Here is a 25992-nt window from a genome sequence, read left to right as displayed (position 1 = left end):
TCTAGATGGCAGAGTTGCAAATTTGGGATGCACTATCAAATAAGCTTTTGTAAGTTGCTGCAGAGAATTTTCTAAATGGCACACATTGCAACCACATTGCAATGAAAAGTGAAAGTTTAAATGTGTTGAGTGGGATGACTGTCAAGTGGGGAACTTTGTCCTGGATGGATTTGAGATCCACGAGTGCTGCTGAAATTGTACACATCCAGGCTCTTGGTCAGTGCTTAGCAGATTAGTGGCATTCATGTCACAGCCATTCCTGGAGATCACCCAGATCTTACTGCTTCAGTATGAATAACAGTGAATGGAACTCAAGAATGTTCAATCAAGTTATCCCCACTTCCAATACTATGATGGAGGAAAGGTCATGGATATCATTTGAAGATGTTAGGCAAAAGACAGCCCCAGAGGAACATCCACAACTACATCCTGGTATTGATGACTGACCTCCAGTAAACATATTATCCTCTTGTACTATGCATAAATCCACACAATGGACACATCAAGCATCCCCAACGACTTCAAACTGTACTCAGGATCCTTGATGCCATACTCAGTCAAATCATACTGGTATCACTTTTACAAGTTTGCTCTTCTGGTCCAAGATCCCATGGGAAATAGTGATTATAAAATGGCTGAATTTGAGTTTAAAAATGACATACTTTTGACAAAACCCAGGTTTCCAACTTAAATAAAGCCAATCACACAAGAGGGTCAGGTTTACATAATCCCCACAGTGCAGAAAGAGACCATTTGGCCCATTGTGACTGCACAATCCCTCCAAACAGCATTGCAGGTTACAGTCAATCGTCTCATTCAAAAGATGGCGCTTCCAACTGCGCATCACTTGTTCAGTTTAGATTTTTTGTGCTCAAGTCCAGGAGTGGATTGTTACTAAATAAACCACAACTGACACTATGACAGTAGACAGAGTCATAGAGCACAGAAAAAATCTTTTGGTCCAACTCATCCGCACCGACCAGACATACAATTTGACGTAGTCACATTTGTCAGGATTTCACCCATATCCCTCTAAACCCTTCCTATTCATATTCCCATCTAGATGCCTTTTAAATGTTCTAATTGTACTCCCTCCACCACTTCCTCTGTCAGCTTGTTCCATACACAAAGCACCCTCTGCCTGAAACCATTAGCCCTCAGGTCCTTTTTAAAATTTTCTCTGTCATTTTAAACTGAGCCCTCTAGTTTTGGACTTCCGCCACCCTAGGAAAAAGACCTTGGCTATTTACCCTATCCATGCCCCTCATGATTTTATAACCTTCAATAAGGTCACCCCTCAGCCTGGAGGCTGAAAAGCTTTTTGTCCTGGTTGACCAGTTTAGAAGTAGGGATTTATTTTTATTCATTCACAGAATGTGGGCATCACCAGCTAAACCAGCATTTACTGCTCATCTCTAGTTGCACTTGGGAAGGTGGTAGTGAGCTGCTTCTCGAACCGCTGCAGTCCATTTGTTATAAATAGTGCACAATGCCAGCAGGGAGGAAGTTCCGGGATTTTGAAACAGCAACACTGAAAGAAAAGCAATATATTTCCAAGCCAGGATAATCAATAGCTTGGCGGGGAACTTGTAGGTGGTTCTTGTTCCTATCTATCTACTGCTTCTCTTTCTAAATGGCAGTTGCTGTGGGATTGGAAGGTGTTGTTGAAGCAGCCTTGATGCATTTTTGCAGTAGATTTTTCTATATGTTACACAATGCTGTTGCTGTACAAACTGTGGAGTGAGTAAACATTTGCGGATTTGGCGCCAGTCAAGTCGACTACTTTGTCCTGGCTGGCACCAAGCTCCAGTGTTGTTGTAGCTGCATTCATCCAGGCAAGTGGGGAGTATTCCATCACACTCATGATCTGTGCTTTGCAGTTGGTGGGCAGGCTTTGCAAAGTCAGATGGTGAGTAACCCACTGCAGGATTCCTAGCCTTTTACCTGATATTTTGGAATAAATTTACATGGCTAGTCCAGTTCCACTTCTAGTCATGGGCAACCCCCAGGATGTTGACGGGAGCTAAGCAACGGTCATTGCCTGGCACTTGTGTGACATGAATGTTATTTGTCAGCCCAAGACTGGATATTGTTTAGGTCTTGTTGCATTTGGACAAGTACTGCTTTAATATCTGAGGAAATGCACAAGGAGATTGCGAATACACAATGTTCAGCACCACTTCTGACATTATGATATAAGAGAGGTCACAGATGAAACAGCTGAAGATGGTTCGGTCTACGACACTAGGCTGAGGAACTCCTACAGAGACGTCCCAGAGCCAAGATGACCGACCAGCAACTACAGTTCTCTGTGCTGGTTTGGACTCCAACCAGTGGAGAGTTTCCCCATCCTCCCATTGACTCCAGTTTCGCCACACCTCTTTCATGGCACACTGACAAATGTATTGACTCTCATCTCCCCTTTGGAATTCAGCTCTTCTGACCATGTTTCAACCAAGATGGTGTCAGAAGCCGAGCGGTCCTGGCAGAATCCAAACTGATTTAGCAATTACCTGCTAACTGACAATGTGTTCGGCTTGATAACACTGTTGTTGACACTTTCCTGATGATTGAGGATAGATTGATGGGTCAGTTATTGGCCAGGTTAGATTTCTCCTGCTTTGCGTACAGGACATAACCGGGTAATTTTCCAGATTGTCAGTTTAATACAACTGCTGTAACTGTCATGGAACAGCATGGCTAGAGGAGCAACAAGTTCTGGAACATACATATTCCGACTATTGCTGGGATGCTGTCCTAATCCATAGCCTCTGCAGTATCCAGTACCTACAACTGCTTTTTGCTACCATGTGGAGTAAACCAAATTGGCTGAAAACTGGCATTTGTGAAACAAAGCAACATTCAATGGGGAAATTTTAAATGAGGACATTCTATAGGACAGACTGGCTAAAGATGAGAGCACTGCTGTTCTGGGTTCATGGGTTAATGAACTTGTTGAATATCTTTATCAATTAAGCAGCGCAGATGAAGTCCCACCTCTTGTTTACCAGCCATTCTGCATTTGTCAGGAGCTGATGACACAAAATGGAGTAGAAGCAAGGCAGTGACAAATGCGTTAAATATGCAGGATATCAGTTTATCACTGGGTCAATAAATTCAACAGTTCCTGTAATTACTAAGTTGTGACTACTGACAAAATGACTGGCGATATCAAAAGATCCATACACAAATTTATTCAATTTAAAATGGCTGACACAACCCTAAGAAAATAGTCAGAATAAGGATTTGGTGCACATCCATCTAAAATGTGCTGAATAGTTACAAGAACATGTTTGTTGCATGAGAAGCCTATATAATCCTACTGCAGTGTTTAGAAAATTGACAGTTCTTTATTTGTATAAGATGCAGACTCAGTTCCGATTATAACTTTTATATTTTTGCTCTAGCTCAGCATAACAGACTAGCAGTAAATGGGTATATGCCTATTTTCAGAATTAGAGAACATACACAAATAGCTAGCCTAAATGTTAGGCAAAATAAACTGCAATTAAAACATTTAATTGACAGCTCTTTTTTTATTCTTTATAGCCATTACACCTTCAAAAAATTTCTACCACAAAAGTTCAACAGTAAATTACATGCATTTGCAGGTGCTAAGGAAAGTGCTCTGATTGAAGTAAGCGTTATTGAAATTCTCATTCAGTACTCAAATAACAAAAACATGAAGTGATGTCACATGCTGAAGGCACTGTACCTTTTCTGCCTTTTTATCAGAGATGTCTTGTTTTTCTAATACCGCCATGCTCTCCTTTAGATTTTTCACTATGTCCGCTGGAGACTTATGGGATTTGCCAAATGGAAATGGCATTGTTGCCAAAAGAGCAGATTATTTCACCTGTAAATGGCAAAACAAAAATCATTTTAGAATTTTTTTCTGAACACATTTCAATATCAGAAATAGGACAACCTTAATAGTTTAATAATTTTAATTTTTTGACTACTGAAGTATCATTATTTAACTATTTCATTTGATTCATGCAAGTTCATCATTTTAAAGAAATGGTCGAAATATAGACATCGTAAGCGACATAAATACCTGGTGGTTCCAGATCAGCAAGCAATATAGACAAACTTATTTTAATCAATTTGTTATAATGATCAATAATCTAAAGCCTTAGTAGCCTAGCCACAAAAATTGAAAAGCCCTTGGTCACTTTCCAGAAGCCCAAGATCCCTTAAGGTGACACTTATCAGTGTAATCTCATTGACAGCTGTCTCGTTAAGGACAAAGCTCAAATAATCCCTGTAGGTTGTGGCCTAAAATAAGTCTGGTGTTTTTTGAAAGTTTCTTTATACTGGGAACTGCATGACTTTGCTCCATGCCTTAACAAATCTAAGTTATGTGAAAAAGTCAATAACCATTTCTTTCCAAAGCTTTTCTCAGATAGTTTGGCTGCAATTGGGTAGCATCTCACACAAACTGTGACATTTGAAGTGCTCTAGAGACTCAAAACTTTCACAAGCATATTTTAAGTTTTCAAAAACCCTCAATTAATCACACATTTTTCACAATTAAATTGATGCAGGATGCAAGATCTGCTGCCTCAGTGGAAACAATTACATTAGTGTTGCTAGCCAGCTTGTTAATTAGGGATAGAGATCTTGAAAATTGTTATTTTATTTGCAAAAGTACAATAGACAGTCACCTGACCTCAATGCTCGTATTCGCATTGCACTTCCCTAGCTTTTCCAATGGCCCTCAATCCCCTTACTGTTTCTAAAGAAAAATCAGACCATCTCAATCTTGAATATTCTTAGTGGCCCAGCCTTGACAGCCCTCTGCCCATTTCACGAATTCCACAGAATCACCAGCTTGGAGAAGAAATTCCTCCTCATCTTTGTCTTAAATGGGTGACCCGACTGAGATGTTGCCTTCTGATCTCATCCTCTCCCACAAGAGGATAGCTGGGAGACAGTCCTCCCAATTTTGGCACTGTCCCCCAAATGTTAGTAACCCAGCTGAGTTTTCATGGCAGTCAAAAACAGTTTCATGGTCATCGTTGGACTTTAATTCCAGACTTCTACTGAATTCAAATTCTGTCACAGTGGAATTCAAACCTGGAACATTATCGGAGCCTCTGGATCACATCCCCATGACCCTTTTTGGATGTCTAGCACAGCTGTTTCTGATCCAAGTTTTTACTCTCAAACTGAATATACATTCTACCATATTAAGGTCACAATTCAAAGCAAGTCTCAGCCTCAATGAATCAAATGTTTTCAGCAGTATAACTAACAAATAATTCAAAGCTCCGCAATCCACATCCTGTCTAGTAGAAAGCTCTGTTTATCTATCATGTTCGACTCTGACCCATGTGTATCTCTATCTCCCAACAGATAAGATTTAAAATCACACCTACCCTTACATTCCCTCAGATTTTCCCCTACCCTGGCCATTTCATCCCTCCCCAACTTCTCTCTGTTCCATTTTCAACAGTGCAGCCTTAGTAGGCTTCAGATTGACTGCTCAAACGACAGCATTATTATGCCTTTCCCAATTACAGTTAACTTAAAAAAGATGTTTGAGCTAAGTTTTCAAAATCTGCTTCTCCTCTGTGAAGCAACCTGGGGCATTGTTCTATGTCAAAAGTGCAATAATAAATGCAAAGATTATACTTAATTAAAAACGTGGTACAATTAAGCAGCATAGGAAACAAATTATAAACTCAAAGTCACAAAGCTTAGAAATAGAAAGTGTACAACATTGAAAGAAGGCATTTGTCTCAATGCATCGTTCTTTTAAAAAACAAAGCAATTCATATCAATATATGCATTTAAGACTTGAACTTCCTAGAGATAATTGCAGCTCAATATTAGCTGCTATATCAGGCACTCAACATGGCTATCTCCAAAATGTTATCATCTGTAATTTAGCTGGATGGTTATCGAGTTTGCATGAGGTCCCTTTTTCATTGAATTTATCTGGAACAAGTCAGAACAAATCAAGCAAATTTCCATTTCTCAGAATCTTACGGAAGACTCTGATAACAAATGTAATCTTAATTACCTTGGGACAAGTTGGCATAACAGAAAGTATGTTCACAGAAGTTTTCCCCATCCTGAGAAGTGTGAAACCATAATTCAAAGCTATGTTAATTTTAAAAAAATTAAGTGGGTGTTCTGGTGATGTTGAGCATCAGTTTTAAAATTTCCCCAACAGTGACAGGAAATACTAAGAGAGGAAGGGTTTCACAATAGGAAGTCACATACTGGGAGTAGCTCCTCAGAGTTATATGGGGAAGACTGTTTGCCTAACAGTCTCAGATTAATTTGGTTTTAATCTTCCTTATAGTTGACTGCCCATCTTTACAAACTCCATTTACCACCTTCTTAATTCAGGAGAGGTTTGCTAGATCCTAACACATGTTCATCCTGGAACTGATCATACATGTTCCTGACAAAAACAACAATGTCAAATTTCCAGTCAAACGCTTGGCAAACTTCAAGCAAATTCACTAGCATCAGCTTTTAATTTCCAAATGGATCAAACTTGAATTGAGCAATCCAGATTCAAGTGATTAAATAGCCTTTCCAAATATTTTTGAACCCTACCTCACAAACTAACGTAAAGAAACTTATAACATCAATGAAAAACAATTACCAAAGCAAAATATTTAAGAAAATTAAGATGTGAGAATCAAGTCAATTCACAATGTTTAAGTAATATTAGTCAATGAATGAAGAGATGTTTCAAAAGATTGTATTTTTTAAGTAACTTGAAAAGAAAAGCAGCTTTAACTCCTTTTTCTTTGGGCGTTCTAAAACCTAAAAGATTATGTTTTTTAAAAGACTGCCTTCATTGTGTGTCTTAAAATTTTCAATAAAGTATTTATACAAAATCAATGTACATCTACCAAATGACTGAAGGGCGTTAGATATAATTAAGATTAAATGTATGCAATCCAGATGTTTTGAGCAGTTTATCAAACAATGTTGACATCATGGAAAATAAATTCTTATGAGAAAACCAGAAGCATTTTACGTCAAAAATATAATATTCAGCTAATTAGACTAATGTGCTAGTGATTACTTTTCAATGTAGGAGAAAAATTGTTACTACACTTTAAAACAATTTAACTGGCTGTAAAGGACTTTGAAACATTAGAATGTTCTAAAAAGTGCTTTATAAAACAAGTTAGCCTTTTTCCTGTAATAAGCCCATACTGTAAAAACAGCTTACATTTGTGTCTTTTTTAATGAAAGAAAGTGGATATTTCGAGAGAGAGAGAGAGAGAGAGAGAGAGAGAGAGAGAGAGAGAGAGAGAGAGAGATAATATCCAATAGATGGAAATTTAGGAGACTTAATGTGGGATAATGAAGCAGCCAGGACGAATTTTGAGCAAATTGAAAGTTTGTGGAAGAATCAATTTTAAATCACCAAGGAGCACTGTAGCAGTCATGGCAAGAGGCAGTAAAATCTAGAGGTAGATATACAACATAGGCTTCAATTTGAGATAAACTGAAATACTTAGGTAACTAAGAGATAATTCAGCCTCCATCTTGACATTAGTCAAGGGAAATACATGATTTAAAAACAGGACAGACTAAAATACAGAAGTTCCCATATTTACTGTCTTTACCCAGCGCGCACAATTCATGCTTTGTGTGTAAAGTTTTCACATTCAACTCAAACATGAATAAAGCCAGATTTGACCACTGTGGAATCTACAGTTAAGGAACTGACTAAATCCAATAAGTGCAATGAAAAGTTTCCCTCTATCAACAAGTCACAATTATCTATGCATAACAGAATACACTGGCATTTGGGAAGTTATAGCTCCTATCTTTGCATCTATCTACTGTAATCAAATTTAGTTGAGAAGCTTTCAGAATACAATTTACTGGAAAAAATGAATTTGAGCTTGGAATTCGAAATATGAAGCGAACAGATGAAACCCTACAGATTAACGTAATGATTTATAGCACTTCAGTTAATCACCACACAACTTTGATGAAGCTAAGAATGCAGATGGGACTTCACTTGTTTCTAGATTCAATTAGTATGTGTGAAAATTAAACAGAAGTCAATATGACGTCTGTATAAGCTGAACGTCCAGCCAGTTTATCATCATCTTTGGCAGCCCCACAGTGTCGAGCATGACTTGCTTCTACTCTAAAGGGATGAATTCCGTGGAGGCTAAACAGCTCAATCCTGGAGTCACAGGCTCTTTTTCTTTAATTCATTAACAGAATGAGGGTGTCGCTGGCTAGGCAGCATTTATTGCCCATCCCTAATTGCCAGAGGGCAGTGGAGAGTCAACCACGTTGCTGTGGGTCTGGAGTCACATGTAGGTAAGAATGGCAGTTTCCTTCCCTGAAGGACATTTGCTACAACAGGGGCAGGTGATACTTGACACGGTGGGTGGGTAGGTGGGCTGCTCTGGATTCAGAGCACTCTTTCCGTTTTGTGTGTTAGGCCTCCACATGCTCCGCATGGTGATGTCTGAAGTGGTTGGCACATTTGCAGATGTTTCTTCTCCAGTTTGTGCATTCTAACACAAGCAATTGTCATGTTTCAGTGAGGATGTTGCATTTATTTAGACGGGTGTTTAATGGCGTCCTTACAGTGTCGATTCTGCCCTCATGATCGCTCACCATTGTGAGCACTTGTTTAGGTGTCTTGTGTCAGGCATTTGAACAGTGTAGCCTACTGGTCACAGCTGATCACATGTGAGCAGTGCCTTGACACTGGGGATATTGGCCTGTGAATGGATGAGCATGTTGGTATGCCTATCCAGGTGGTGGATTTGCAGGATTTTGTGAAGGTTGCACTGGTAATAGCTCTCCAGGCATTTACTATGTCTGCTTTACATGGACCATTTTTCTTACACACACAGGAGACTGGAGATTGCAACTACCCTGTAGACCATGAATTTGGCGATGGATTTGAGGTCTCAGACTTTGAACACTCTCTTCCTCAGATGTCCGAAGGCTGCAATGGCACGCTGGAGTCGATGTTGAATTTCATCCTCAATGTCCGCTCACGCCGAGAGCGGACTCCCGAGATGTGGGAAATTATCCACATTAAGGCGCACACCATGGATTTTGGTGGTTGGGGCAGTGTCATTTTTATATAAAATTTGTAAAACCAGCAGTTTTATGTAGTCTTCCAGCAACAAGTTGTGATACAATTGATAGACTGAAGAACACAATGTCAAGACAAATATCTACAATCTTGGTATATCTTTTGAAAATATGGCCAATGTTTGGTATCACAATGTATGCATGGAGGGCAACTACTAACAGCCAGAAGCATTTGTCCTAATACTTCGTCACAAACTTCATTTTTTAAAAAAAAATAAATCCTCTTCCCTGGCAGCAATATTCCCACTATACTGTGACAAATACCCGTTTTACTGGCTTTCCAGCACTCGGTGGCATTACAAAATTTCAAGCATGTATATATCAACAGACTGACCCAAATGCTTGATTATTCTGATGAAAACATTTAAACAAATTGACTAAAGTACAAGTTTATCAATGCTGGTCGAACAAAAATTATTGAGCCTTGACAGAATTAATAAAGAACCCAATAGAATGGAGCTTAATGACTTAACTGGTCGTGGGTGACACAGCATTTCCTAGGTGGACAATCATACCTGTTGGGTACGTGGGTCCTTGTGCAGCCGACGAGCCCAATCCTAGAGCTACATTTAGGCGTTTCAGACAGGTGGAAGTGGCCCTTTACTTTAAGGTCATGGCATTCCTTTCTCCAGTTCCTTTCCATACTTCCTCGTGCTTTCAAAGAATTCAGAGAATCACAGAAGCCCCAGAGTGCGGAAATAAGCCATTCAGCGTATCAAGACTGCACCAACTCTCTGAAGAGCATCCCACTTGTCCACCCTATCCCTCTAACTCCCATGGCGAATCCACATAGCCTGCATATTCCCAAACACTACAGGGTAATTTAGCATGGCCAAGCAACCTAACCTGCACATCTTTGGGCAGTGGGAGGAAACTGGAGTGGTCAGAAGAAACCCACGCAGACATAGGGATAACATGCAAATGCCAGTCACCCAAGGCTGGAATCGAACCTAGGTCCCAGGCACTGAGAGGCAGCAGGCTAACTGCTGTGCCACCGTGCTGCCCTTGTGTCTCTCCATGCAGGAGTCTACTCCAATTCAGTTTCTTCTGAATAGGATGCTTTTATGCATTAACCACACGGTCAGCCTACCAGAGCTGGTTTTAGATGACCGTAGCCTCAATATTGGCACTATTAGCTGCTTCAAGGACACTTAGTACGTCTATCGTCCTAGGTGATGAGAGAATCCATCTCAAACAGCACTGATCGTACTTCAAGGGTCTTGACAGGATATCTGCATGTAGTCTAGGTTTTGAACCCATGTAGAAGAATCGGAAGGACGTGGGTATCAGCACAAATGATACAGTCGAAGAATCCCATCCCTAGGTGTCCGAAGGCAGAGCATGCAGATTGGATGAACACCAAATCTTTGAGAGGTAGCTTCCCAGGTAAGGGAAATTTTCCACATTTAGTCGATCTAAATGATGGGGTGAACTGGAACCTGACCGGGGTCGGGTTGGTAAAGGACTTGAGTCAAAGTCGAGGCCAAGACCAATTCTTCAGTATGCTTCCATGAAGGCATTAAGTTCTTTTTTGAGACAGCAGAGATAAGGAACATCCTGTAGACAATGTCCACACTGCTGGGAAGCTTGTCCTTGACAAGAATAATGGTGTGTTGACGATACATCCCTGCTTATCCCGTCTCGAACTCAAAGTATTGTCATATTGTCATCAGTGAGGACTGTCGCTGACACAGCCATGGAGGAAATGGGGGACGATGATGGATTTTACTGGACAGCCAGTCTTCCACGGCACTACCTGTTGGAGTGAAATACCTTGGTCAGATTGATGAAGGTCACGTAGTGGAAGCTGCTGAGCAGCGAAAATCACATTCATAGTTCCATGGTTTGATTAGAAGCCGCACTTGCTTTCGTGAAGCATTTCTTCAGAGACTGGGAGAAGGCGCCTAGCGGGGATTCAGGTGATGATCTTCCCCACAATGGAGAATTGTAAGGCTTCTCAGTAGACTGTGGGAGCTAGCAATCTCTTTAGTCTCCATTTTAGGAGTACTACAGAAGTCAAATACTTAAAATCATAAACACAGGTTTACATATTAAATGCAATTTAGTGCCGTGTGGTCAGGATAGCTCAAGAGGTGGAGACATGCACTCCCTTCACTACCAATACACAGTATCAGCAGTGTGTACCTTCTATAAGAAACACTGCAGTAACTCACTTAGGCTCCTTCAACAGCACTTTAACCTGTGACCTCTTCCACCTAAACAGCAGGGCAGCAGATGCATGGAAACACCACCCACCTGTAAAATCTCCTCCAAGCCACACACTGCCCAGACTTAGAAACATAACCACCATTCCTTCACTGTTACTGGGTCAAAATTCTGCAAACTCCCTTCCCAAAAGCATTGTTGGCACGCTTAGACCTCAAGAACGCAGTAGTTCTTGAACAAATTAAAAACAAATCAGGCAAGTTATAACATGTCCTCTGCAAAGGGACTACCTACCAGGTTCATTAAATTGAAGGAGATTGATTTAGAATAATCCAAGACATAAATATAATAATATCCGTAGCAAGTAACTGCTAGAATTCAGTTTATCCAAGTATTTCCTTATACGCAGTGTTTTCTCTAAGATTGTTCCGAATCATTCACAATGACAGCAAGCTAAGACATTTCCCTGTGCTTTCATTCTTACTGACCAACCAAAATTTTAAAACTGCTTTCAAATGCAATTGATTTCCTACAAAAACCTCAAAATCCTCAGATATTAACACGGCATCGAAGACAAAATTTGTACAAGAGATTTGTTCACTCGTGGGATGTGGATGGTGCTGGCTGGGTCAGCATTTTTACCCATCCCTCGTCGCCCTCGAGAATGTGGCACCAAGCTGCCTCTTGAACCATTGCAGTCCATTTAGTGCACCCACAGTGCTGTTAGGGTGTTCCAGGATTTTGACCCAGCAACACCAAAGGAACGACAATTCATTTCTAAACCAGGATAGTGAATAGCTTAGAGGGGAATTTGAAAGGGGCGGTCTTCCCACGAGTTTATTGTTCTTGTCCTTTCGGATGGTAGTAGTCATGGGTTTGAAAAGTGCGGTCTGAGGACCCCTGGTGAATTTCAAAATACTCCAATATACGGGGAACCGTTAAGGTTGAAATGTACAGCACGCAAAAGAAACTTTTAAAAAGTAGTCTATTAATTGATCCAAAATGAAACGAGTTTGAACAATCATAAGGAGATCGTAGGAACTGCCGATGCTGGAGTCCGAGATAATAAGGTGTAGAGCTGGATGAACACAGCTGCCAGGCAATATCAGAGGAGCAGGAAAGCTGACATTTCGGGTCTGGACCCTTTTTCAGAAATGGGGGAGGGGAAGGGGGCTCTGAAATAAAGAGAGGGGGGGAGGCAACGATAGAAGGTGGATAGAGGAGCAGATAGGTGGAGAGAAGACAGACAGGTCAAGGAGGCGGGGACAGAGCCAGTAAAGGTGAGTGTAGGTAGGGAGTTGGGACGGGTAGGTGGGAGGGAAGACGGACAGGTCAAGAAAGCGGGGATGAGCTGGGCTGGTTTTGGGATGAGGTCGGGGGTGGGGAGATTTTGAAGCTTGTGAAGTCCACATGGAGACCATTGGGCTGCAGCGTTCCCAAGCGGAAGATGAGGTGCTGTTCTTCCAGCCTTCGGGTGGCATTGTTGTGGCACTGGAGGCAGCCCAGGGTGGACATGTCGTCCAAGGAGTGGGAGTGGGAGTGGGAGGGGGAGGGGGAGATGAAGTGGTTCGCGACTGGGAGGTGTTGTTGTTTGTCATGAACTGACCGTAGGTGCTCCACAAAACGGTCTCCAAGCCTCCGCTTGGTTTCCCCAATGTAAACGAGGCCACATCGGGAACAGCTGATACAATGTGCCACATTAGCAGATGTGCGTTTAATGTGGAAGGTTTCCTTGGGGCCTGGGATGGAGGTGAGGGGGGAGGTGTAGGGAGAGGTGTCGCACTTCCTGCGATTGCAGGGAAAAGTGCCGGGTGTGGTGGAGCGGACAAGGGAGTCACGGAGAGAGCAGTCCCTCCGGAAGGCAGATAAGGGTGGGGAGGGAAATATATCCTTGGTAGTGGGGTCAGATTGCAGGTGGCAGAAGTGGCGGAGAATGATGTGTTGAATCTGGAGGTTGATGGGGTGATACGTGAGGACAAGGGGAATTTTGTCTTTGTTGTTATTGCGGGGAGGGGGTGAGTGCTGATGTGCGGGAAACGCAAAAGATGCGGTTGAGGATGTTTTCGACCACTGTGGAGGGAAATTGCAGTCCTTGAAAAACAAGGACAATCATAAACTTCCATAAGACTGAGGCCTCCAACACAAAACCACTCTACTTGTCCCAAAAATCCCATGCGATCTCAGTCTCAAGGATGTGAAAATTATTCAGACGCAACATAATCCTCCCTTTCAAGGGATGAAAAATAACAATTGATGTGAATTTTAATGAGTAGATTTCTATCCCCGAGGACACCAACCCAGTAATCTTAAGCTCAGACCACAGCATTTCTTTCTCCTATCTCAACCCATCAGATATATAAAAATCCAAAAGTAGTAAAACAAAGAACTGAAGATGCTGAAAATCTCAATCAAAAACAAAAACTGCTGAAGCTCAGTGGGTCTGGCAGTATCTGTGGAGAGAAACATATTGAGTCCAATAACCCTTCTTTCACACTGGGAGTAGCTAGGAAAAAAGTAGTATAGATGCTGAAGACTGGTGAGCGGAATAGGGTCAAGGAGTAAGCAATAGGTGGAGATGGAACCCGGAAGAAGATTTGGCCAGATAAAGTGATGAATAATGGAAGCCAGGAAGAAAGAAAAGCTAACAGGGACCATAAGGTGCTCAAAATTGGTTGGCAGTGCTGAAAGCAGCCCACAAGATGACAGGGTCTGGGGTGTCAGGGTGGGTATAAGACATAGGAAGTATTCAAGTTATAAAATTATTGAACTCTATATAGAGTCCTGAAGGATGCACGGTCACCAAAAGGAAAATGAGATGCTGTTTTTCAGCTTGCACTCAGCCAGCTGAAGCACTGCAGCAGGCCCTAGATCACATACCAGTTCCGCAATGTTTTGTAATTCTGAGATTTCACAACTTCTGGTCTACAGGGCGGACATGAAATAGAAGAAAGGTTTTTGAAACAAAAAAAAGTTCGAAACTTGGGTTTCTCCAACAATACCACTACTCTTGTCCACTTTCTCCTCTCAGTCCCCACATTAGCTGACATTATTAATGGTTACTTCTTCTTAGGGGCCGTCTTTCCATACTTTGAAAAACATCTCCTTGAAAATATATTGATCATTCTACCTTGCAAATTATTTCATATCCTAAACATATTGCTGACTTCCAAGTGTGGCTTGGTTCTATTTTAGTCTATCTCATGGCCACTGCACCTCCAGCAACAGTACTTTTACCACCTTAAATCATTAGCTCTGAAGTCCCAAGTATCTGTCCTATCCAGCTCATCTACAGCAGGATGTTGGTGATATCAGCCAAATACAACAGCAAGTTATGCATATTTGATACCCAGCTCTACCACTCCACTAGCGTGTTGTTGGCTGTTAGATAGACAAAAGTGGAACCAAGCCACACTTGGAAGTCAACAACAATGTGTTGTCTGTATTGTCAGAAAATTCATCTGATATCAGGTCCTGGGTGCATCATACCACTCTAAGAAAACCTTATACAGACTATAACTGTTGCTTTTGGCGCTAGTACAAAATGAACACTGCACACCCAGATTCTATCCCTATGCCTTTCCTTGGCCACTGTTTCTAACTAAAGATTGTTGGCAATGTCTGTGCCTTACCTAATCTAGAGCTGAGCTTTTAATCCCACATCCTTTCCATTAAAAAGATAATCTAATTCTATCTCCATAATAACACTCATACTCCTGATGAGATCTTCATACATGCCTTTGTCAACTTCAAATGCAACTATCCCAGTGATTTCCTACCAATTTGCCATTTTCAGTAAAATTCTGCTCATCCAAAGTTCCCACAGTTAGAGATCATTAGGGTCAGGGTAAAAGATGTCAGTTTCCATCCTCCAATGCCTCCAAAACAAAACATTCATCACCATATCTCGACTCCTTCGTGGTTTGATCCATCCGATAAAACAAACCTCTTGGGTACCTCATTCCTTTTCCTTTATTCATTCACAGGATGAGGAAGTAACTGGCTGGGCTGCATTTATTGCCCAGAGGGCAGTTCAAAGTCAGTCACATTGCTGTGGGTCTGGAGTCTCACATAGGCCAGACTAACGAAGGCAGTTTCCTCCCCTAAAGGACATTCATGAACCAGATGGGTTTTTCCGACAACCAACGGATTCGTTGTCATCATTAGATTCTTAATTCCAAATTTTTGTTTTAAAAACTTGAATGCAAATTCCACCATCTGCCATGGTGGTATTCAAACCCAGGATCCCCGAATGTTATTTGGATCTCTGGATTTAGAGTCCAGCAATAATATCACTAAGCCATCACCTTCCCACTGACGGCTACCTAGGTCAAAAATCAGAAAACACCAAGTTATAGTCCAACAGGTTTTTTTTGAAGACACCTGAAGGAGCAAGACTCCGAAAGTTTGTGTCTTCAAATAAACCTATTGGACTATAACCTGGTGTATTGTGATTTTTGACCTTGTCCAACCCAGTCCAACATCAGCACCTCCACATCATTGCAGCTACCTAGTCTCCCAACTTCTGTTATTCTCTACTTAAAAGTATTTGCCTCTTCTCATTTGAAACCATACTTAAAACGCACTTGTGACCAAGTTTTCAGTCATCCCTCATAATACTTCCTCCTTTCACTCAATAATTGATTTTTTTTGTCTGACTACAACACTGGTTGTGTTAAAAGACACCAAATACATTCAAATTGTTGCAAGCACATATCTAGACTTGCATTAGTATCCACTTATGAACCAAGATATTCTTCTTACAAACTGCCTTCACTGAGTGTGTATACATAATATAGCAATCCAAAATTTAGTGTTGGTTGAGCAGACATTGCCTCCCAGTAATTTTTCTTGAAGTATTTGATTTACAGACATGCATTGTGAACATACTTACACATCTGAACAAATCCAGCAACTTAATCATTGGATCTGGGAATACACCTGAGTTATTCTGCTGTTAGTTATCTATGGAGCAGTTCCCAGCCAGAGCTTTCTAACTCCAACTGATAACACAGACACAGGAAAAGCACATCATTTAGCAAATGGACAGCAAATACACATCCAACACTTTGCAGCTCAAAATTAACCAAATTCACACACATTCCACACTAACAAAATGGCCTTAAAGAGCACCAATAGACAACTGAGTAAATCACAAAGCATATGCTTAAAAAAGGCAAAATGCTAGAAAAATAACTTTACAAAGATATGAACTATAATATCTATAATTATATTTTCTTATATGCAGACAGAATTACCATTCTTTTAAATGCCTTATTCTTGAACACAAATTTAACATTTCACAACAGACATCCATCATCATTGCCAAGAAGAATCTTCAATTTCAGTCACTGGATTTACAACACTCAAAACTGAAGTTCAGATAAGGACAGAATCCCAAGTTATACAACTGGACAGTTACAGTGAAGGTGGGAGAGCAAGTCGTAAGACTACTAGACACAGGCAGAGAAGTATGCCATTCAGCCCACTGGGTCTGCTCTAACGTTCATGACTGTTCTAATAACCTCCAACTCCACTTTCTTGCCTTTTCCCCATAACCCTTGATTCCCTTACTGATCAAAATCTGACTATTTCAGCTCTGAATATTCTTAATGACCCAGCCACTATAGCCCCGTGGTAGAAAATTCCTCAGATTCACTACCCTCAATAAAAGAAATTCTTCCTAAATGAGATTACATCCTCTGGTTCTAGATTCTCCCACAAGGGGTAACAATCTTTCCGCATCTACTCTGTTAAGCCCCTAAGAATCTTACATGCTTCAAGAAGATCAATCTAATCTACTCAACTCCTCCTCATAAGAAAATTCCTCCATATGGGATCACCTTATCAAATGTTCTCCAATACCAATATATCTTTTCTGGGATGAGGGGAACAAAACTGTTCACGGATTCAGTCAGATCACAGCTGGAATACTTTGTGTAATTTTAGCAAGACCTTTGTGTTTTTAAATACTGCTTCTTTGACATAAATGGCCAATATTCCATTTGTTTTCCCTGTTATCACTGAATTTGGTTGCAACATTTTTTTTGTGGTTCACGCATGAGGACCCTCTGTGCTGCAACTTTCTGTAAACTTTCCACCATTTAAAATATTGTGCTTTTCTATTTTTTCTGCCAAAGTACATTTGATCTATAATGCTACATAGAAATATTACGAAATAGTTTTACACTAAGCCACATCAGGAATTATCAAAGCCGAAGAGCGAAGGTTTGAACAAACAGGTAGATTTTAAATTAGAAAAGCATGGTATAGAAGCAAAAAGGTTTAAGGAGTGAATTCACATGTAGTATCTTTGTAGCCAAAGAAAGGCTACGAAACCAGAGTTGGAAGACTGCAGAAACCTCAGATGGTTGCAGAACTGAATGAAGTTAGAGATGGGGAGAAGCAAAAGCTATTTAGGGATTTCAAAGCACCCAGAAGCAATTTTAAAACTGAGCTATCTCTGAACCTGGAACCATTGTAGGTCACTATTGAGTGAACAGGACTTGCAGTGAGGGAAGATAGATTGTGGATGAATTCAAGGTTGTCTAGGCTAGAAAGTGTACAGTCAGGAGAACATTCAAATAATCAAAGCTTATAGATAATTAAGTAACTGACATAGCTAAGCAGATATGCTGATGTAGCAGCCAAAATGGATGACATTAAGACATGCAAGAAGGCACTCATGGTAATGGAGTGGAAACCAAGGAAATGGTCTGTTTCAGCTTCAAATTATTGTCAAGGAGAGAGATGGTGTTGGTCATCAGGGAATGGAATGTATAGCACATATCAAAATCATGACTTTGGCCTCCCTAATACTAAGTTAGAAGCTCTTCCAGTACTGAATGTCGGATATGCAACAATGACAATCAGTGGCCAAAGACTGGACAGCAGGCCTTTTATTCAACAAACTAAAAAAGTTGGCATTTCACCTCTTGATTAACAAGTGATAAGCTTGAACCTCAACTAATTGGCTCTCATATGACAGGATGCTCTGAAGTATCTCTAGCAGGAGTGGATTAACTGTTCCATGCCAGATAGTAGTTGATATTTATAGTCTTTTGTACTGTTGGTTGATTTATAAAAGACTTACAGGATAGGACAGTTTTAGGAGAGATGAGGCTTTTATTATTTTGTGAATGTAAAAGCTGAAAGTTAAAGATGATCTAGTCAAAATATTTGTTTTTCTTGCTTTTTTCACATATAATAAATTTGCTTCATGGATTATATTGTAAACCATGTGCTTTGACAGTGTTATTCTTCCTTTCACACCAGGAGATATGACAGTAGTTATTTCATAGTCATGAGTGCATTAGATTTATTAGGATTACATACACAACCTTGTATAACAGGTTTTGCACATATAAAATTAAAGCTTTGGTTATATACAGCAAAACTCACCTGAAGGAATACTGAATAATAGAATCTCAAGCATAGGAAGTCATATATCCCTTTACACACATGCTGGCAGCTTGAAAGAGCTATTCAATCAATTCCACTCCCCTGCTTTTTCTGGACCGTCCCAAAAATGTTTCCATTTTCAAGTATACAACTAATAGGGAGAAAAACTTGAAAATCAAAAAGGAAAAAGCTAAAATAGATACCAGGTCATATTTAAATTTTTTTCCTTTGAAATTGGGAGAAATTTAATGCCTGCATTGTGTAAACAATAAGAGACGCTAACTATATCACCGTTCGGCTTCACACTGAAACGTGATTAATTTCACAGCCCGAAAACTGCAGCAGTTTGACTTTATAGTTATACACGGAGCTGTATAATCAAAAGGCTTGCTTGGATAGAAACCAAACAAACAGTGATATGGATGCTTACTCAGTCAAACTTCAGGCTGCAATTACTAACAATTATATTCTGAGGCTTGAAGTTTAGAATAGGGCCGACAACTACTTTTGGAGTGCACTTTATCAACTATGCAGCTGAAATAACTTTAGTACAAAAAACACAAGTTCAAAGTTTCACTTTTTTTATCTTCTGAAATCAACCTAGAAAAAGTAGAACACAAACTGTGTCATTTAGAAGTAATACCTACTTTGTAATTTCCATAAAAAACATTTACTTCTGTGGCAAAACAGCACCAGAAAATATTCCAAACTGTTCACAGCTTTTCCTCAGTTTCCTGTTTGTCAGGTTTATCCCTTAAATTTCTGTTGCTTAAATCTACTTTCCAGCTTTGAGTCAATAAACAGTCTGCTGTTTATTCCCCCACCTGAAACTCAGATCTGAACCTTCTGAGGGTGGCATGCTTTTCCATAACTTCAATAGTAACCTTCGTAAATCAGTTTAATATGTTAAAAATTAAATATATTCACTATCACTTGATATTTTGTTCCAACCTCTGATCATAGAGTATATTGCATGGAATCATCAATGTGGCCAATACAGCATTCAGTCTGGTCCCGGTTCATTGTCACAACGAATCTTCTACTGGATTATACATGGAAACAAACAGAAGATACCAAATCTCAACAGCATTCCCATTGCAGGCTCATCAGAAGAATACATCTAACCATCTCTAAGCTGCACTTGAACGAAAGGATAAAAAAATTCCAGTATTGTCGTGGAAAGCAAGAATGTGCATATTGTGCATGGAAAACAGACTTGGTACTAGATCTGTACAGTGAACTCTTGTTATTTAGGTGCACAAATCAATAGTACCTAGGCAAAGTATTACAGTCAGAGATGTAGCTCAGAACATAACCCCAATCACTGATCAGGCAGTTAAAGAGGAAAAAAAATGCACCTCAGCTGTTGAAGCCATTTGGAAAGAAGTGGTTTCCTATTGGTTTAGCTGTGGACTTTTAATAGAACAGCTCCACCTTCACAACTACACTGACTAGGTTTGATAAAAAATTACTTTTGAAGATTAGGAGTATCTTTTCAGTATGCAACAGTGAAGGACACAGAGCATAAAGGAACTACTGGTTAAAAATACTTCCTCTCAGAACTTCCTTCACCTAATTTCTCTACTTTTTTTAACCTTCACATAGGGAAATCAGTAGGCTGAAAACAAAGATTAGCTGACAAACCTATAAAAGTCTAAATTTCGCTGAGACATTTTTCTTCAGCTGGTACCTTGATAAGTCTATGAATCTATATTTAAATACCTTATCTGCCCTTTACAGGAAACTGATGTACCAACCATACTGCTTTTCAGTTTAAATGGCAGATTGCAAATTTAGCAATTTTCAGATTGGCTTTTAGGCTCTCAATGAGGAATATCAAAAAGAAACCACTCAGAAGAAAGATCCTCACCAGTCATGACTCCTGTAATGATGTTGTTTACATTCCCAAATGTGTATGATCCATCTTGGCCTCATTTCGAGTCCCAACCATCAAAGAAGCTAGACTTCAGCCAATTTGATTCAGTGCGTGTATTATACAAACAGCTGAACACGTGTATATAGTAAACGATGAGCCCCTTCATTCCAACAGAAAACTGGTGTTCAAGATTGAGCTGAATCTTTGACCGAGTTCTTATAGTACAGTTATAACACTGGTTTCTACCCAACATCATGGACAGTTGTTCAAGTATACATTTATAGCCCATCTCAGAGGGCAGTTAAAAGTCAACCCCACTGCTGTTGGTCTGAAGTCACATGTAGTCCAGACCAGGCAAGGATGGCAATTTCCTTCCCTACAAGACATTAGTGAACCAGATGGTCTCTAGATTAAGAGTCCAGTGAAAATAGCACTATGCCATCACCTCCCCATAATGCCAACTGCTAATTCATTGGCTTATTGTTAATCAGAAAAGCAACAGTTGATAGCAAGAACTGCAGATTCTGGAGTCAGAGTTAGAGGCAGTACAGTGTGGAGCTGGAGGAACACAGCAGGCCAGGCAGCATCAGAGGAGCAGGAGAATTGACGTTTGGGGTTGGGACCCTTCTTCAGAAATTCTGAAGAATTTCTAAATGAAGAATGCACTAAATCTGCTTGGCAATGCGCAGGGTTGGGTTTTACCACGTTACAGCCTTGACCAATACATAGATAAGCTGAAAAGACTGACGGTCAGGTGTGAGACAAAATGAAAGTATCAGTTCAATGCCTTCATATCCATGGAAGAATAGAATTAAGGAGTCCAAGCACAGATGAAGTTTATGGCAATTGGAGGAAGAATCTCTGCTGGCTGAAGTTGTACCTTGACAAAAGAACCACTGAAGTTACTGGAAGTCCTCAGCTCAGCACAAGGGGAACCTCAAGGTAGTCACCTAGGTTAAACCATCACACAATTTCAAAGTTAAAAATCACATGACACCAGGTTATAGTCCAACGGGCTTGTTTGAAATCACAAGCTTTCGGAGCACTGCTCCTGCGTCAGGTGCAGTGAGAGAGGGCACACAGACAGTTTATAGGCAGAAAGATCAAAGGATCATACAACTGGTAGCAGTGGACTGAACAAACAAAGTGGCTGATAGAGAATTATTAGAAAGGAGACACAAGTTTTGATTGATTAAGATGCAAATTCCAGAATCTGTTTCGAGCCACTGCCCGGAGGTAATTAAAGGTTTTATCAGCATCTACCTAACTTTCCAAACTTCAATCAGGCAGACATACAAAAAGTGACATCTCAGGTCAGACAGTGAATTGTAGGTGTGAGGCCTCATTCAGAATCTGCCTTCGAGTTGTAATCCGGAATCAGGCTGGTTTTATTCCGAAAGCAGGAATTTATAAAACGCCACACTGACTGACTGACTGTAAATTGTGTGTTTTTTTGAACAAAATAGAATGTATCTGCAAATGGACAAACATCTTGGATAAAATGATTCACCCCTTAGATACATGAGGGAGCGAGACAGGGAGAGCACATGAGCACACGCAGGAGAGAGTGAGCACACACACAGGAGAGGGAGAGAGTGAGCGCACACACACACGAGAGAAAGTGTGTGTGTGAGAGAGCCACTATGCCAGTGCGCAAGAGCGCAAGCAGAAGTGTAAGAGCGGCGAGGATGTCAAAACAGGACAGTAAGGAAGATTTTACAAATACAGAACAGTGTTGCGGGGTCACCTGTAGTGTGACATGAACCCAAGATCACGGTTGAGGCAGTCTTCATGGGTATGGAAATTGGCTGTCAATATGATATTTCACTTTGTCCACCCAAGTCCGATACCAGCACCGCCACATCACACAACTTCAATAATCTTCCCTATGTTACAAGGTCAAAAGCACAGGTGTCTTCTAATAAATTCAGTGTTCAGTGCTACTTGCCATTCTTCAATGAAGCAGGCAAAAGCTCATGCAGCAAAAGAATCTAGTCTTGGACAAGTGACAAGCCACACTTGTTCCATACAAGTGCCAGGCAATCACTATTGCCAAGAAGCGATAAGCTAACCATGTCCTCTTAACATTTATCATTGCCAAATCACTCAAGCACTATGGGGCAGGGGGGGAACCATTTACTAGCAACTTAACTGGACCAGCCACACTACTAAAAGAACAGATCAGAGGGTGGGAATTCAATGGGGAGTTACTCACCTTCTCACTTTAAAAGTTTTGTTCACCATCCAACAAGGCATAAGTCAATGCAAGAGAATGCTATCCATTTGCTGGGATGTGTATAATTCCAAAAAAAAACCAAGAAGCTTGACACCACCCAGCACAGAATTATCTGCTTGATCAGCATTTCATCATTAACTTCAATTTGCACTCCCTGCAGCAAGCTGACTTAAAAATAATCTGATTACTTTGACTGTATAACATTGCAATGCACAAATGGATGCATTATATTCAGAGACACTAAAGTCATTTTGGGATATCCTCAGATCATGAAAGGCAACACTGTAATGCAAGTTTGTTTTTCACTTTCAGCACAGCATGACTACAGGGTAGGAACAATCTACAAGATACACTGTCAATGAGAACCAAGGCAAAAGGTACCTGTTAACACACCAGCTCGGTTTTCCTCCAAGTCACAAAACATCATGACTTGGAAATATTCTTCATTGAACTGAAAATTCCTACCTAATAGCATTGACAGAGAGAACTTGAATCACACAAATCAACAGCTGACCATCACCTTCAAAAGGTGAATGAAGATGGTCAAGAAACGCCGGCCGTGATAGCACTACCCTTGGCTTAGAAAATAATAAAGAGCAAGAAGCTGACATAATCCACTAGTTATGGTAAATATCCAGGTTAATCTGCTGGTACCCACAATGTGTGCTTTCAGGAACAGGGCAAATGCTTTAAGCGAATGTGTTGTTTATTAACTAGCTTACTTATCTCAATGTTATGGCACTGACTGCAATGCAATTCTGTTTTAGTTATTTTTACATTGGGTCTTATTTTCTACAATTCTAACCTGTTACTGAAGTGTTACACTAACCTTTGAGCTCTTATTCAAAATGGATATACCTGTCATTCATATTTACTATACTTACCAATATGAAAAAAAATGTAGAAGACAGAATCAAATCTGCAAGACTGAAAATTTAAGGGTTAACTCTGAAATAATGTGGCAATGTGAAATCAAACATTAGAGAATGAGTAAGCACATCTTTCCTAGACTTATTCTTTGGTTAATTAAGTTTTTTTAATCAGTTTGATTGTTATGTGCTTACCAAACAATTATACAGGAAGAGTTGTGTCGCCTTGGCTGAGTACTTTTTAAGATTATCATTGTAAACAGTGCTGAATGCAATAAAACTAGTAATTTGTGGACCAGGAAACAACGATGAATAGCTTCCAGACTATTGTTAAAAAATATACATGAATTTGCTTCACGAAAGGGAATCAGTCACCTTTACCTTATCTATATGATTCCAGTCCACTCGAGGCAGAATCAGAGTTTTGGAACAACCACTGTGCGCAATATTTTTGATTTGATTTGTTTATTGTCACTTGTATTGTGTTGCCACTCTACAGCACCACCTTAAAACAGTGAAAAATAAATCAAAACAAAATATAAAGACAGAAAAATAAAGAAATAAGGTTCAACTTTACAGTTCTTCTTGTTAAGCACTCAAACATGGGTCTGAAGCAGCCAGCGATGAGTCCCCTTGCCGTGATACCACAACAAGAGTTACCATCTCACCTCCACCAATGCTGTTGCCTCACTGGACTTCACCAATGCAGCCACCACCAATGCTGCCAGGTCCCACACGGGCCCATCACAACTCTGCCACGGCCAAGAATCCACTCTCACCCACCTCACCAATGCAGCTGCTACTGATACTGGATCTCATACTGGGTCCAAACTCACCTCTGCCTCTATGAGTCTGCGCTGGATGCAGATGCTACAGGGAACCCAAACTCGCCTCTGCCACAGCAGCCATGAGTCGGGCGCTGGGCCCAGCTTGTCGACGCAGAAGTCGCAGGGAACCCAAACTCGCATCTAATTCCTCCGCCACAACTCCATGCTGGGTTCATCGCGCCAATGCCGCGCCGAGTTCTTCACAAGGTATGTAAAAAGGAAAATAAGACGGAAAAAGAAAAGAAAAAAGAGAAACGATGGAATGAAAGAGCCCTATTCTGCTGCCATCTTATACTGGCAACAGGCTGTCCAAAAGGCTAAGCATCATATCAAATGAAATTCAGGTAATCTCAATCCAACTAAGTTAGTTTCTCTTCAGCATTCAGGGCTGCTGCCCCAAGCTGGCAAAACATACTCCAGGCATAAATGTCAACCAAAATCCCAAAATTCAACAGATATATGCTCTCCTACTGACAGGTTCACCAGTGAAAATGGCATTGCTCTGAGCACCCTCGACATTTGACTTCAGGCTTCAGAGCTGACGTCAAAACAATGAAAAAGAATACTCTCTCTGGATACAAATTACTTGGAACCAGCAGTGAAAGAAGCAAGGGGACAAAACGTCCTCAGGGTTGGGGACTTCAATATCCAAAAATTGTTGATGCCACAACCAATCAAGCCAGCTAAGTCCTAAAAGACATAACTGCACGATAAATTCCAAACTAGTACCAACAGGAGGTTATTACCTACTTGACTTCATCTTCAACTGGTCACAGACACGTATCCACAACAGCACTGTTAACAGCAACCACTGCAAACTTCTTTTGGAAAGGAGGTCCTCAGAGTGAAGGTGTTCTCCATTACACAACAAGCTACTATCAGCAGACACACTGATATCCATCAATGCATTCACAAGGTGCTGGAACTCATAAATAATAGAAATGCAACCACCATAGCTTGGAGTTAGCATATCTATCATCCCTATTAAGCTGGAATTTTTGTTTCAATAGAAAACCTTGAACAGGAGCAGTGCCAGACATTCAGGGTTTGAGTTGAAGATTTGTAGCTTGGGTGATTATTGTAGACGTTGGTGTGTTCGCCAAGCTGGAAGGTTTGATAACAGGCGTTTCGTCCCCTTACTAGGTGACATCCTCAGTGCTGTGGAGCCTCCTGTGAAGCGCTGCTGTCTTCTGCCGGTTCGAATTTATATGGTCTGGTTTTTGCTGCTTGCGGTAGGTGCCGGTTCCGGCTGTGCATTGTAATGGTCAGGATATCGGGTCTAATTCAATGTGTATGTGGATGAATGCCAAGCCTCCAAGAATTCCCTGGCTGTCCTATATTTGGCTCATCCGATGACAGTAGCGTTGTCCCACTCGAAACTGTGGTTTTACTCGTCTGTGGGTTGCATCCAGGAACACCAGCTAGCAACTAAACGACATGACCAGATGTCCTTGGTTTCAATACGCACAGATGAGAAAAATCACTGCTATCAAACTTCCCAGCTCGGCTAGCATA

At 40.6% G+C, this 25992-nt stretch overlaps 2 protein-coding genes across 3 annotated transcripts in view; one reads left to right on the top strand and one right to left on the bottom strand.

Annotated features, from left to right (window-relative positions):
• Positions 1 to 25992, bottom strand: part of LOC109914776 (calcium-binding protein 39) — an 80965-nt gene that overhangs the window by 23630 nt on the left and 31343 nt on the right. For both annotated transcript variants that reach the window (XM_048604415.1, XM_048604414.1), the window contains exon 2: positions 3716 to 3856. In XM_048604415.1, coding sequence (XP_048460372.1) covers positions 3716 to 3829 — 114 coding nt within the window. In that variant the 5' untranslated portion in view covers positions 3830 to 3856. The remainder of the gene's footprint in view (positions 1 to 3715; positions 3857 to 25992) is intronic.
• Positions 24661 to 25992, top strand: part of LOC125484636 (calcium-binding protein 39-like) — a 12165-nt gene continuing 10833 nt past the window's right edge. Inside the window, exon 1 of the mRNA XM_048604122.1 lies at positions 24661 to 24684. Within this exon, the coding sequence (XP_048460079.1) occupies positions 24661 to 24684 (24 nt within the window). The remainder of the gene's footprint in view (positions 24685 to 25992) is intronic.

The sequence above is a fragment of the Rhincodon typus genome, chromosome 13 (genome assembly GCF_021869965.1).
Source record: "Rhincodon typus isolate 14 chromosome 13, sRhiTyp1.1, whole genome shotgun sequence".
Classification (NCBI taxonomy): Eukaryota; Metazoa; Chordata; class Chondrichthyes; order Orectolobiformes; family Rhincodontidae; genus Rhincodon; species Rhincodon typus.
Note: the sequence above shows the minus strand (reverse complement) of the source record. Positions and strands in the feature narration are given on the sequence as shown.